We start from the raw sequence: 15,754 nt of genomic DNA, 5'->3' as shown, positions 1-15,754 counted from the left end.
GTTTATTTTAAACTTAATCAGAGAATTATATCGTTTTTAAAACTATATTTGAATAATATGTACTGCAATACACACGATTATAATATCACATTTACATCTACACAATACGTAATGCTAGGTCTTCTAAAAATTAATATAGCCGAATTCAGGTTATTAGCTAGAATTGATATTTTTATGTCCCATTTATACGCGTTGCTACGTTTGTATGATCGACCAAAATAGGACAGACTATGAGATGGGTATTCAAAATTAAAGGAGTACTTAAGCAAACTTGTTTTAAAATTGATTATATAACTCTACTGCTACATCAAGTAGATATTTATTTATTTCCAGTAATATTTTGAAGTAGGTATATATTATTAACTGTAAAACTGGTTCTTCTGATTAAATGAGTATACATTTACACGAATCTACCAATCCACATCATAAAGTCGCAGTCAAAATGTCGTGAACACAAAAATATGGCAAATACCAAATTACCGAGATGTCTAAAATATGAAAAATACAATTAATATGAAATTTACCAACTTATATATTAAATTAAATTAAATTAATTTTATCACGTTTTCACACAATATTGTAAGAAAAAATAATATGAAAATTAATAGTAATTATTAATAATATTTAATTAGTAAGGGGTAGGATGATTCAGAAATTTATCCTAATAGTGATAATTATTTTATTTTTTATTTTTAAAAGAATTAACAGCCCGTACGTAAATTTTTCCACGGATATAATTTAACGGAGAACAAACTTATGGTGGAGTATTAAAAATAAAAAAATGTCTTAACACAAGACTCTATATTATAATAATAGTAGAACATCAATTCAATTTCAGAAAAATAATAATTCTCCACTAGGTAATCAGATCCACTAATATTATTATTTAATCGTAGTAACTATATCAGAATACGATTCATCAGAAGATGATTCTTCAGTTATAAACGTTTAATTGAATTTATACAATTTAAAAAAAAGAATTATATTATAGTGTTCATTTTTATATTTATAAAAAATATATATGTATACTTCTATTTCTTAAATGATAGAATTCATATCGTCGACGTTATCGCTCTTGTCTACAGAATTCATTCTAACATCTGAGTCAATTTACATAATTTAGTATAATAAAAATCATTATAAAGACTTTTTTTTTTTTTTTTTTATTTTTACTGCCTATGGCATTTTTTATTTAAACGACCAAAGGTCTTTATAAATACAATACATTGAGGGTGAGTACAATATGATTATTTATAAGTAACATTTAAAATATTGAAATATTAAAAATATTAAAATACAATAATAATTACTAAAATATATATTATACATAAACATGTGTGGGATTTTATCTCCAATGAGATAGTCCCTTTCCTAAGCCTAAGTGATTTAAACTAAGTCGTATGGCTTTAGGCGTTTGAGACGCCTAATGTCTTGCGAGTTGTCTAGAAGTTGTTTAGCAGTTGCATTCGGATGCAGCTCAAGTTTATTCGCATGTTTGTTGGCAAACTTTTTGATTTCGTCCTGGATGGATGATATATTCAAGTCTCGATGGATGATCTCATTCCTGTCAAAACGGTATGCTGCAACAATGGTACGAAGTGCAATATTCTGACATCGTTGAATGACTTCTATGTTGGATTTGCTGGCACAACCCCACAGTTGTATGCCATAAGTCCAAATCGGTTTGATAATAGCTACATATAGTAGCCGTTTGTTTGTCAGGTCTAGTGAGGAATGTCTTCCTACAAGCCAGTACAGTTTACGCAATTTTTCCTTTATTTGTATTTTTTTCTGTCGTACATGGTGTTTCCAATTAAGGCGAGAATCAAGGTGCATACCTAAGTATTTGGCTGAGTCCTTTTGTGGGATTGCCGTATGATCCAGCGACACTTGGAGATTTTCAGTTTTGCGTAAAGTATAATTTACGTGCACCGACTTTTCACTATTGATCTTGATTTTCCATCTCCTTGTCCAGTTAGCGATGAGGTTGATTGAGGTCTGTACGTTTTCAGTCGCAGTCTGTTGATCATTGCTTGTTGCTAAAATTGCAGTATCATCGGCAAACATGGCTGTCGTTGCGTTACAATCAGTTGGGATGTCAGCTGTGTAAAGCAGATAAATAATAGGTCCTAATACACTACCTTGTGGTACTCCTGCTGATATATTTTTCCAATTTGTTATCGCTTCTTCATGCACAACTCTAAATTGCCTTTCGGTCAGATAAGATTTTAATAGTGCGCACCATGTGTGTGGTAGTTGTTCTTGTAGTTTTATGAGTAGTCCTTTATGCCAAACCTTATCGAAGGCTTGGGCTACGTCTAGGAACACTCCCCACACAGCAATTTGAAAACATTAATATTTTCACAATATTTGAATAAGAATCCACCTCAAATATTTACTGTAGAATATTATACAGTTGTTTTGTAAATATTTGATCTCAAAATATTTAAACCCAAATATAGTCAAAACATTTTCAAACTATTACCTACCAAATATTATATATCAATTTCCCATCTTATGTTTTGAAAATATTTGATCTCAAAATATCTAAACTCTAATATAGTCAAAATATTTTCAAATTATTGTATACCAAATATGATTTATCAATTTCCCATCTTTTGTTTTGAAAATATTTGATCTCAAAATATCTAAACTCAAATATAGTCAAAATGTTTTCAAATTATTACATACCAAATATCATATACCAATTTTCCATCCTATGTTTTGAAAATATTTGACCTCAAAATATCCAAAACCAAAAATAATCAAAACTTTTCAATAATTATTTCATTTTAAGGGTAGATTTATATATACAATGTACCATTGTACATTATTTTTCCGACAAGTGCATCTATTTGTTGAAACATTCAAACATGTAAATTGAATAATTATTCAAATATAGGTTATATAAGTATTTAACGGTAATTTATTATACTTGTACAGATAAAAAAGAGCAAAAGCAAATTTTTATAACATGTAAACTGATGTAATTTTTCAATGATGATGGCGATTTAAAGTTGTTGACCAGTGTATTATATTATATTAGTTTTATTTTATATATTATAATATATATTACAAAAAATTAATCGTGGGATCGAATTTCGTGAAATTCATTAAGTAAATACATTTCGAGCTAGGTACACAGTATATACAATATACATATATATATTACTTTTCCGACAATAATGCATTTATTTGTTTTGCACTATGTTTTGTAAAAAAATTTTTGATAACCATTCCCTCCAAATTTCGAATGTATATTCGCTGTTTCTATTAATTATGTTATAATGTATACTGTGTAGATCAAAATGCCATAAAAAATCACGTGTAACAAAAAGTAAATATATGTTTACTACTCACAATAATATATTGTGACATAATAATATATAATATATTGTATATAATGTAATATTTTTTGTAATATTTAAATTTAATTTAATATTTTACATATTTTCTTTTTTGTTAGCAATATAAAATAAATTTATTTTACTAGTTTAAACTAGTACTTAATATAATGTTATAACTTATATTTAACTTATATTAAAATATTCCAAACTATATTCATTGATAGGTAGGTCATTGATAAAATATATAATAGATCAGTTTACATATATTATTATATTGCTCTTTTTTTTTTGCAATTAGTGAATTTTGATGAATAATAATAATTATAATGAATTATCGTATAATATACTTATTCAGTATACATGTTAAATGTTTCAAAAAATAGCTGATGCGTTTGCCGGAAAAATAATGTTATAAATGTACTGTGTATAGTTATTATAAATAACCTACACCGCCTTAAAATAAAATAAGTAAAATAGTTAAAAGCGTAAGCCTAAAAAACAGCAGGCCGTTTGGAAAAATAATAACTATAATATAATAGTATAGTTCGCCAACGGGCTACACCCGTTCTTTTCGCAAAAAAACTAATTTTCAATATGGCCTACGACATATTATACATAAAATATATCTACTACAGCGGAATACTTTTAAAAATTAAAATAATATTATTCGTCACATATATTATTAAGATTGTTTTTTGATAGATATCATAATAACATATTATTTCATTTATAATAATTATTATATGATATATATTATGATAATATCATCAATAGATATAAGTTACGCTATAGACATTTTTTTGAATTTTGATATAATTTGATATAATATAATATAATATTGAATTATATATTATAATAATGGCCAGTGGTCACGGCCGACATCACGTATATGATGTTTTATTATTCAACTAACCTACCAAGTACAATAAAATTACAACACATTCATTCAATAACCGGGCTGGCGTATAGTAATTATAGGCACAACACCGCTGACTGCTGAGAGGTAATAGTGGTAATACATATTGTAACAACAATAATATACGTCATAATATACACACACAACGTATTATTCAAATTTATATATATTATATAATATTATTAATTAGTGGTATTCTATTTTTCGTTATACTTTATAGTTTATAAATTATTATTATGAACCATAATATAATACTACATTTAATATTATAATATGGTCAGACGGCCAGTCAAAAGTAATAGGAATATAATAAAAATAAAATATGGGTTATTCCAAAATTGTTGTAATCAGTGAATCCGACGACCCGACCATACAGGTCCGAAGCGCTTGTCGCGTCTTCCACCCCGCCGCCACCTGTACCACAGCAAATAGCTATCGGCGACGGGTGTCGCGAGAGCGTTTAATACTTTAATTATTATTATTACTTCTTTTTTCCGTGGTGCACTGTCTCGCCTTTAATAGTTTAATGCGCTGTTTAAGAGCGTATAAGCTAAACGTGTTCTATACTTCTACAGTTCTATAGTGTTTTGATTCAGCCATAAGTTATATAAATTATAATAGTACAACCTACAATATATTGCTAATAAGTGTAATAAGCATATTATTATTATACGCAACGAACGGTAATTGCCACCAGCCAATACGCGTAAGTACCTATATATAATATATATAATAAATTATATTACTATATATTACTATTAGAATATTATAAATTTATTATCTATCTACATTATTTAGAGTATTAATACTAGGACATCTGGCAATGCACTGTTTGTTTTCCTTCTCTAGCCCACGTGCAACTTAGACAAAACGTATTTACACAGAATCATTTTTCTTTTTTTTTTTGAGTAATTTTCATCCATTACAAAAATTAATTAAATATAATGAAATAAGTTTATAAATTAGTACAATATTTCAGAAGAAATATGTGATCACACATGCAAAGCTTACAACAAGAATCTTAAAAATAGTATTTTATTATTATTTATTTTATTTTTGTACCTACCTATAGCAAAATTATACAATATTATATATAGGTAATAATTGTTATTGCATTTAAATAATATATAATATATTATGGTTATATATTTTTTTATATACCTAATCTTAATATATGTTTTTTTTAAATAATAATTGTACCTATAGATAGGTAGGTATGTATAAAGATACCTAAGTGTTGGATTATTATTTTAAAGAAAAACTACAAAATATAGGTATCAATTTTTTTTCACATAACAAATAAATACCTACTAGAATAGTCACAAATAATAATTATAATTCGTATTTTGTATCCATATACCTATACTATCAATTTTTATTTTCATTTTTCAGATATTATTCATATTGCTAATTAGTAGAATTATAGACTTTATTAAATACAATTATTTACAAAGAAACTAAGTTTTATACAATTTAAAATTGTTTAGTTATAACTTAACAAATGATTAAAACTACTAGTTATAGAACGAAACAAAGGCGATTGCAAAAAGAATTGCAAATTCTAGAATGGTCATCTATAAATGAAATCTCAGATAGTCTTGTTGAAAATACTCCATCACCTCCACATGATGATAATTATGATTGTATCAATACAAGTATTCAAACCAGTAGTTTACCTGGACATAACCATATTACCAATAAACATTTCTATAAATCATATAACAATAATTTAAATCAAGATTATTTAAGTAATGTAATTTGTACTCGAAACAATGCAGATTCAAATTCAATATCAATTCCTCTTACACAAAGTTCAGTATATAGTGAAAATATTAAAAATAAATTAAGAACATGGATGGTAAATTTCAATGTTCCCCAAAATTCTTCTAATGCCTTATTAAAAATATTAAAAAATGATGTCAATCTTAATTTTCTTCCTGTCGATAGCCGTACATTACTTCAATCTGGATCAACAAAAGTTTTTAATATTCGAGAAATCGAACCGAATGGCATATATTATCATTTCGGGTTAGAAACTGGTATTAATTTGTATTCTAAGATATTTTCTCTAGATGATGTTATAAGTATTGTAATCGGAATGGATGGTCTACCTTTAAGCAAGAGTAGTTCAAGCCAATTTTGGCCAATTTTGGCTTATATTTTTCCTTATAATAATAATGTTTTTCCTATTGGAATATACTATGGCCACAATAAACCTCAAGATAGTAACATATTTATTAAAGATTTTATTGCAGAAATGCTTAAACTATCTACCCATGGGATAATGATAAATAATATTACTAAAAAAGTAATTTTAAAAGTAATTTGCTGTGATGCTCCTGCCAGATCATTTGTAATGAGAAACAAGGGACATGCTGGTTATTTTTCATGTTCAAGGTGTGTAATAGAAGGAGAATATTTAGAGAATCGTGTCTGTTTTCCATTTATCGAAAACTGTGAAAAAAGAACTCATTATGATTACATAACTATGAAAGACGAAGAACATCATACATCTTCAATAATTTCATCCCTTGTCATGATCCCTGACCTTGATATAGTTAATATATTCTCTTTGGACTATATGCACTTGGTTTGCTTGGGAGTTGTGCGGAAATTAATTATTCTTTGGCAACATAAGGGACCAAAGACTGTTCGGTTGCCTAGTTGGAAAATTAGAAAAATTACAAATTCTCTTTTGACATTAAAAACTGATGTAACCAATGATTTTTCACGAAAACCAAGGGCTATAGAAGATGTAGCTCGTTGGAAGGCTACTGAATTCCGCCAGTTTTTGTTGTATACAGGACCAGTAGTTTTAAAAAACATATTATCTAGTAACTGTTATGAACATTTTATGGTCTTAAGTATTGCTATGAGAATACTTTTAAGCCCTAACTATAAGCAATATGTTGAGTATGCTCGCAAACTTCTTGTTTATTTTGTTAAATCATTTGAACAAATCTACGGAAGTCAATTTATGTCATACAATTTTCATAGCCTAATTCATTTACCTGATGATTATATTAGATTTGGGCCACTCGATTATTGTAGTGCGTTCCCTTTTGAAAATTATATGAAGGATTTGAAAAATATGCTCCGTAAACATGAAAAACCTTTACAACAAGTTGTTCGACGTTATGAAGAAAAATGTAAAAGTGGAAACATAGAACATAATAATAATAATATCAAAAAAGTTAAATTTACCACCAAAGAGCCAAATTGTTATTTTTCAATTCAAAGTGGTGAAATAAAAAAATAACTGAAATTGTATCATCAATAACTTCCAACAATATAATGTTAATTGGTAAAATGTTTTTAAACCAGGAAGAAATGTTTATTAGCCCTTTAAAATCATCTAAGCTCAACATTTATAACGTAAATAATCTTTCTCAACATTCATTCGAATGGGATGAATCTGATATTAAAATGAAAATGATGATTTTTCATTTTGAGGGTTTAGTTACAGCTATACCAATTATTCATTCTTAATTAATATAGTGAGTATGATGTAAAAAGTTGGCCTCTATGTATTTTGTGTTTAATTTATTATGTTTTATACTTTTATTGTTATGGCTATATCGTATTAGCATTATAAATAATAATAATAATAATATAAGGTAGTTTAACAAAAATTTAATCTTTATTACTTATAGCTCTATAGATATTCCATTATTTTATATATTTTTATTATATTCAATATATTTCAATACAGATACAATATAATGAATGATTAGTAAAACAAAAATAGCTCCAATTTAACAAGCATAATATACACCTGTATCAATAAATTAAAATTAATATTTTAGTAACTTAATACGAAATATAATGTTTTTAGAATTATGTGGACTATTGTCTGTTTTGCTGTGGACAATAGTGTTGATGTTGTACCTGATACATGGTATCACAAAGGTGCATGTGCATGGCCCAAAAAAAAATCCAATCTAAAAAAATTTTTAGAAGGACGTTTTCAACCAAACAGAGAAGATTTTGACTATTATGACGCCCGTCCTCTACAACAAAATATAAGTATGTTTTGATTTTTAATAAGTACAGCAATAATAAATATAATAATAATATACCAAGGTATATTATATTATTAGCTAATAATATACCTAGGTAATAGAGATAATTTGTATTTCAATATATTTTATACCTATTTAAAATTATACTACTAGAGAGTTTCCATCAAGCTCGTTTAAAATCTTTAAAAGCTCAAGATACGTCTGAGCTTTCCTCCAATGAAGACGACAAGGAAACTAGGAAAAAAAGGAAAAAAGTATATTATTCATCTCAAGAATTCAGCAACGATCGAGGCATCGATTATACATCTGATGTTTTATGTCCTCCAATATTAGAAGAAATTGAAGGTAAGGGAAAATATACAATTATAAAGTTGTATACTATATTATGTTACCTACCACTGTAGTCATATAGAAATTTCATTTATTAATACACAATTTGAGTACATACATTTAATTTGGTGTGTATATTATATTAGTTGTCAATTAGTTAAAGAAAAATTATAATCATATAAGCTAATCTTACCTATTTACTATTTGTGATATTATTATAATTTTATTAATATATGTTTCAGGAACAACAGTAGATAATTTGATATCCGATTATAATTCTTTTGAAGGGCACAAAGATATAATTTTTGGTTCAAATTTATCACAAGTGCAAAGCACATCAAATTCACAAGATATACAAACAATTACAGAGAGTGTTAGACCGCATTCAGATATTCAAAATGAAACAAAATCTACGTCAAAAAGAAATCTATTTGATACATCCATTAATTCTGAATCTTCTGAAGCTTCTGTTAACGATAGTTTTCTAGATTCAGAAAAGAAGCTACGTACTCCAACTTTGATTCGACAAGTAATAACTCCAACTAGTTCTGGTGATAATAGAGATGGTGGTAAGATAGAAATTGTGTACCATGATATATTTTGTATGATTAATATAAGTAATATTTGTGTGTTTTATATAGGAAATATAGCTTTTCAAAAATCCATAAATAGAAATATTATTGTTATGAAACACGATTTGAAAAATATACAAGAAAATATTGATAATTTGTTTGCAGTACAACAACAAATATTAGATAAATTAAATAATATCCAATCAGAAACATTACATTTTGATGGTTTTGATAATACTGATGATTTGATGCGTATTAATAATGATGCTGATTTAGATACTATGGAAGATAAACTTACCAATGAACAAAAATTCAGAAGCAAAGTGGTGATTATAAGAGAAAATCAAATAGCATATATGAGTGATTAATTAAATTTGTAACAGATTTTAGAATTGTCTCGTCTCACTGGTTCTAATATGTCTGAAACTGTACGGAAAATCATGCAAAAACTATTTACTGACAACTTTTTGGCAAATTATTCTTATATTGGGTTCAAAGGAAAAAAACAGTTTTCAACTCTTCAAACATGTAGAATTATTTTTGGTAAGTAATGATAGGAAAATTATTTTATTTTTAAATTAAAAAATGGAACATATAACTCAGAAAAAACTTACCTTAAATTTTGATAATAGTTCAATAACAATAACAAAATTAATTATATTATTTTGATTACAATAACATCAAATTACCTATTTTATTATATCATCATCAGTTATTTATAAAACTAAAATCTATGACAACAAAGTCAAATAAAATATACTCTTATAATTATCACTGGATAATAATAATAGACATTAGCACATTACTGTATATTATATATGTTATTTACTTAAATTTCAAAATATTAAAATATACTGAATTATTATACATTACTAATTGCTCCATTATTTAGTATTAATTATTTACTGTATCAACTATGGAAATGATTACAACATTATGTAATTAACATTTACAATAAATATTATCGTGTACTAATAAGTGTTATAATTTTTATTGTATTAGAATCCATAAGAAAAATGAGACAATACAAAGATATTAGTGATATTGAAATAGAAAAACCATTGAAAAATTGGATGGCTCAATCATCAGCTCGCATAAAAAAGACTAAGGAAAAATATTCTATCAATAATAAAGCTTAAAAAAAATCAAATCACTAATATATTATATGATCAGAATTCGTTCTTTTAATAAATGTGTATTATTAACATTAAGAGGTACATTTAAAATTTTTTTTTTTCATTTGTGCAAATTGTATTCTTTTTGTTTATTTAATCACATATAATTATATAATATTTATTTATTTTATTAAATATTATAAACTATTATATTGTATATCTATAAGTACGCGTGTTATATTCAGTATTAAATAATTAACTATTTAAACTATTATAATATTTAACATTTTTACTATCCATATACATTTACTTGAATATTATAAAACATTTTGTAAGTAGTATTCTTTTTTTTTTTAATTAATTTTTTTTTTTTTGTGTTTTATACTTAGTATCTACTAAATGTTTTCTATTTATATTATATTGAATATTATGTATTTTCACACTAACCAATATTATATTAAATATTTATTAATTTTCATTAATAATATAATATGATATATTTTATGATATTGTGTAGGTACTTACTGTGTGTTATATGCAGTTTTACATAATTAACTTTTATATAATTTAAAATTTGTATTATATATATAATTAGTTGAATAATTTAAAACTTTCTATAGTGTATTCCTTTTTTTTTAATTTTATATTTTGTATCCATTAAATGTTTGTCATTTGTATTATATATTGGTTATGGATTCTATTAATTATCATCCATTGTTATGTAGTATTATGTATTTTCACACAAACTAAAATTATATTATATTATTCAATCAATTATTAATTTTTTTTTGATGGGTTCATTATTATTTATTATGGATGTTCTAATAAATAAACCGCATAAAAATATATATATATTTGTTTTGTTATTTGAAAATAGGATTTGATTATTGTCTATAATATGTATAATATTTTATTTGTGTACAAATAAAATATATGCCTGATTCAAATTTTATATTATTAGTAATATTGCTTCTATTTCGTTTAGGTAATATTCTCTGAAAATATATAAAAATTATTGGTGGTCATTTTATTTATTATTTATCATCATATTCTAATAATATTGTTGGTATTTCGTTTTGGAAATATTCTCTTTAAAATATAATACAAATATTAGTGTTCATTTATTTTAATAATATTGTTGGTATTTCGTTTTGGCAAGATTTCCATAAAAAGCTTTTAACAATATTTGAAAGCAAACGTTTTAAAAACATTTTTCTTCCTGCCAAAAAGTGATGTGACAATATTTTGAAAATATTTGAATATATGATTACAATATTTTGTGAATATTCAATCAAATATTTACATACATTTGAAAATGTTTTGAAAATATTTCAAAAACATTAATTTGCTGTGTGGGTCCGCAGCAATATTTTTTTTCTTCCAGTGCCTTGCTTATTACATTAGTGACACGATGAACTTGATCAATAGTAGAATGTTTGTTCCGAAAACCAAACTGATGGTCTGGTATGAGGTGTTTTTCTTCTAGAAGTGGTTTTAATCGTTTAAGAAGAAGCTTTTCAAAGAGCTTTGACATGCTTGGAAGAAGCGATATCGGTCTGTACGAGGTAGATCGTTCAGGTGGCTTGCCTGGTTTTAGTAGCATGATCACTTGCGCCTTTTTCCATTGCTTAGGGAAATATTCCAGTCGTAGGATTCCATTGTATATATGTGTTAAAAGAATGACCGCCTTCTTTGGTAACTCTTTAAGTATACGTGGGCTGATCTCGTCGAAACCAGGTGCCTTTTTTGGGTTGATGTTGTTATCAATTTCATGAGCGACTTCTAGAGGTGTAAAATATCGTATTTTTTTTCTTGTTTCGTTGAGTGGTTGACATTGTATTATATCAAGTTCGGAAGCGATATCATTTGGTTGAAATACATTCTCAAGGTGTTGCCCAAATACTTCAGCTTTATCTTGCTCACTGCGTGCCCAGGTGCCGTCTACTTTACGAATGGGTGGTACATGTGTACGAGGTCTTTTAATGCGTCTTGTGGCTTTCCACAATGAGTAATCGGTATCGTTCGTTGCAGATAAGCCACTCAAATGCGATTTAAAAGTTTCGTTTTTTATTTCATTGATTTTGTATTATAAAGACTTAATATAATTTTGATAACAATAATATAATTCTCCATGCAAACAATTTCCATCACTCCACTAATTGGGACCATCGTTCGTAAACTAATATTAAAAATACAATTTAATTAATTGTCTAGTACTACGTCTAGTCATCAATCAAATAATTTAGAGAATGTAATTGGACAGTAAATATGACCAAGTTAAATATTTATATTAAGCCTATTGCATTTGGTGATCAAATTATAGAATTTTATTTAAATATAAAACGTATGTATGATTTATAAAGCGCATTCGTTCAGCTTGAATTCTGATGTATTTACAACTTCGTGGCTTATAAAATTCAGGATAAGGATTTTTACATACTATGTACATGTGCATGTGCATAATGCACATTATAGTTGTATGTATTTTTTAAATATACTTAGGTAGGTACTTATTATACTTATTGTAATTATCTAATAAAATATTAGAATTATATATGTACATACGATTGAAATAGGTAATTGTTTTAGTTTTGTCTTCTCCGGTGAGATAATAGAAAATCTAAAAAATCTAAAAAAATTAAAATTTTATACTCAAAATTAAAATAATAAAATATGTTTGAGTATTGATTGACTTTAGAAAAGAAGAATAAATGTTAAGTTGTTTAGATTTTATAAATGTATACAGTATACACAGGTTATGAATACTAGAGTGTGTCAACTGTAAATTATGTTTTATGGCACTATATACATGATGACCGAAATAATTTATAAATTAAATCTTTCTAAATTATAAATAAAGAAAAATTGAAAAAAAAATACTGCGTAAAATAAAAATTGACTTGTTGTCTAATATTAATCTCAAAATGTTGTTTAGTTTATACTTGTTTTTTTAAATAACATTATTGCTTAAATGTTAACCATTATCATTAAAATGTATTAATTTTTTTATAATTTATGATGTACGACATTTTGTTTAGAAAGCCTTATTTAGCCTTTTATTAGGGTCATTAATTTTTATTTATTGAATTATATTTATTATTTATTTATTTATTAAAGAATTGTAGTAGTAAAGTAATTATTTAAAATATTATATTGTTTTTAAACACTGGTATCTGGTAATGAGATTACCAGTATACTTAGTCATTACTTCTCTCAAAAAATTTGTTTTTCTTGGATTGTTCTATTTTTGTTACTGATATTTAACAATAGCGAATTTAATTTTTCATACTTATAAATGATCCGGGAATAAATTCAATTGTATTGGTGTAAGTAAACAGGTACTCGAGGTCAACTCGTACTCTGCGTATAATATTCTGAATCCTATAGTTTTAATTATTATTTTTTTTTCTAAGAATGCACTAGTATTAAAAAAAATATATACGCTTTCTTTATCACAATCATTATGGAAAAGTCACTCGTATCTATACTACATGTGTATGGGTATATTATGATAAGAAGGTCATAATTACCGATATTTCTTTGTATGGTTCACATTTATTTGCCTATAATTTTGTAATTTTTATAAGTAGATTTAACTGTAATATTTAGGTGCATAAGATATTTAAATTAAATTTTTCTTAAACTGTTATTTAAAATTTGAAATTCAATTAAATTACATGTATAGTGAACACCTTTTACGAAATTCCATAAATGCACGTTGTCTGTTACTAATATATCTCAATATTTTTAATTAAGTTTACTATTTGTTAGTAACAATTTATTAATTAATATTTTTTTATTCATTATAAACGAAAAAGTTATTATTTTTATGTGAAATATATAATTATTATTTGACAAAAAGGTGAAACTAATATTATAATTTATATAGTATAGATGATTTATACACTGTATAATTATACTTCCTGAACGATTTCTCATTACAGTGTTTAAGTACCCTAAACAATATATTATATTTTTAAATAATATGTTAATAATTGAATATTAATATTCCGTAACACGGCGTTCTAGATAGATAATTTAGCTACACTTCCGTATTGAAAATTTTGTAGTATCGCGTTATAATATAGTTATGCTATTATTATTTACTAGAGAAAAGAAACATAGCATTCCATGATATCAGTGGCGAATTCTTCGTGCATGCATGCTTAAGAATATAAAAATAACAAGCAATAATATACAAATTATTTAGTCATCAATAAAACCTAACCTATTGAAAAATTCATAGGATCCTGGTATAACATCATTATACTATAATAATTTATTGGAAAAAAGAAACATACTAATCCGTAATACAGATGTAAACTTAATATTTAACTCATTTGATAATGCATTATAAATAATATTTTTGATATTCGTATTATGATTATTAAATACAACTTAAAAGTACCTTTTTTTTTAATTTTAAATAGTTTTTATTAATTTTAAGTAATTTTATGACTTTCGCCAATGCAAAAGTTATAAAATTATTGAATGAAATGTGGACCTGCAAAAATGTTATTCATTATTCCAATAAAATTAAAGGACTATTCAAAACCAATTTATTAATCAATTTTAACCAAAAACATAATATATTTTTTTATGTGTTTAAATACATTCGGGTCATTCCAAACGATTTTGAGTGTAATAAGTAATAAGCAACTGAACTTTATATACATGACGACTGAATTTTATATCTGTGGACTGTGAGTATTATAAGCGCCGTCTCTACATACCTCATTAACCTCATTAACCTTGATATTATTTACCAAAAACTAAACATGAATACATTGAACAGGAATATATCACCTTCGTGGCTAATGGTGAACTCTAATTAAAGAAAACAATATATTTTTCAATATAAACCTTAAATCGTATTACAATAGTTATATCAAATTAATGAAACTCGGCAATTAAAAATATTTTACCATAGATTAACAAACATTTTAGTATGGTAAAATACCTTTTATAATATTTATTAAATACCTATTAAAAATAATTAATTTTCAAATGTATAAGATATGTAGACGATAATATACCAACAAAAATTATAACATTTTGCATACAAAATCGAGTCTTCTATACATAATTTAAATTTCCATGACTCTGTAATATAAATGATGTTAATTTATGTATCTTATTTGATGTATGCGTTTATATGTTCGACTGAAGGACAAAGTATATAGATAAACATAAATGGTTATAATATAATATAATATGAGTGAGTGTGTAAACTAGTTTTAAAATTGATTGTGTACTACTACATCACATGCAGCTTATAGTTTTTTTGGACGTGTCTATACATATATAAGTGTATGACTGATTATACAGATTAATTGAAGATACACATACACATATTTTATTAAAATTTTTTTGAATATCTGGAATGAGAACCTGTCAACGACTGACCACCACTCTATTATTGCTGTCATCCCCTGAAGCATGGTAGCTCTCA

At 25.6% G+C, this 15,754-nt stretch overlaps 1 protein-coding gene across 1 annotated transcript; it reads left to right on the top strand.

Moving 5' to 3' along the window:
* The first annotated feature begins 4,772 nt into the window (after positions 1-4,772).
* LOC126549096 (uncharacterized) lies at positions 4,773-10,528 on the top strand. The gene is made up of 7 exons (XM_050197527.1): positions 4,773-4,969; positions 8,099-8,289; positions 8,439-8,630; positions 8,858-9,184; positions 9,257-9,513; positions 9,571-9,730; positions 10,190-10,528. Exons 2-7 carry the CDS (start codon positions 8,103-8,105, stop codon positions 10,324-10,326), a joined length of 1,260 nt encoding a protein of 419 aa, XP_050053484.1. The 5' UTR covers positions 4,773-4,969; positions 8,099-8,102; the 3' UTR covers positions 10,327-10,528.
* The last annotated feature ends 5,226 nt before the right edge of the window (positions 10,529-15,754 follow it).

This window comes from Aphis gossypii, chromosome 1 (genome assembly GCF_020184175.1).
Source record: "Aphis gossypii isolate Hap1 chromosome 1, ASM2018417v2, whole genome shotgun sequence".
Taxonomy (NCBI): domain Eukaryota; kingdom Metazoa; phylum Arthropoda; class Insecta; order Hemiptera; family Aphididae; genus Aphis; species Aphis gossypii.
The sequence above is the reverse complement of the archived record's forward strand: the minus strand, read 5'-3'. Positions and strand labels throughout refer to the sequence as shown.

Bases quoted from the DNA above. Each gene is read 5' to 3' on its own strand.
- LOC126549096 (XM_050197527.1), top strand. From the start codon at position 8,103: ATGTGGACTATTGTCTGTTTTGCTGTGGACAATAGTGTTGATGTTGTA. The intron at 8,631-8,857 runs GTAAGGGAAAAT...TATATGTTTCAG, and splicing joins AATATTAGAAGAAATTGAAG to GAACAACAGTAGATAATTTG. The intron at 9,731-10,189 runs GTAAGTAATGAT...TTATTGTATTAG, and splicing joins AACATGTAGAATTATTTTTG to AATCCATAAGAAAAATGAGA.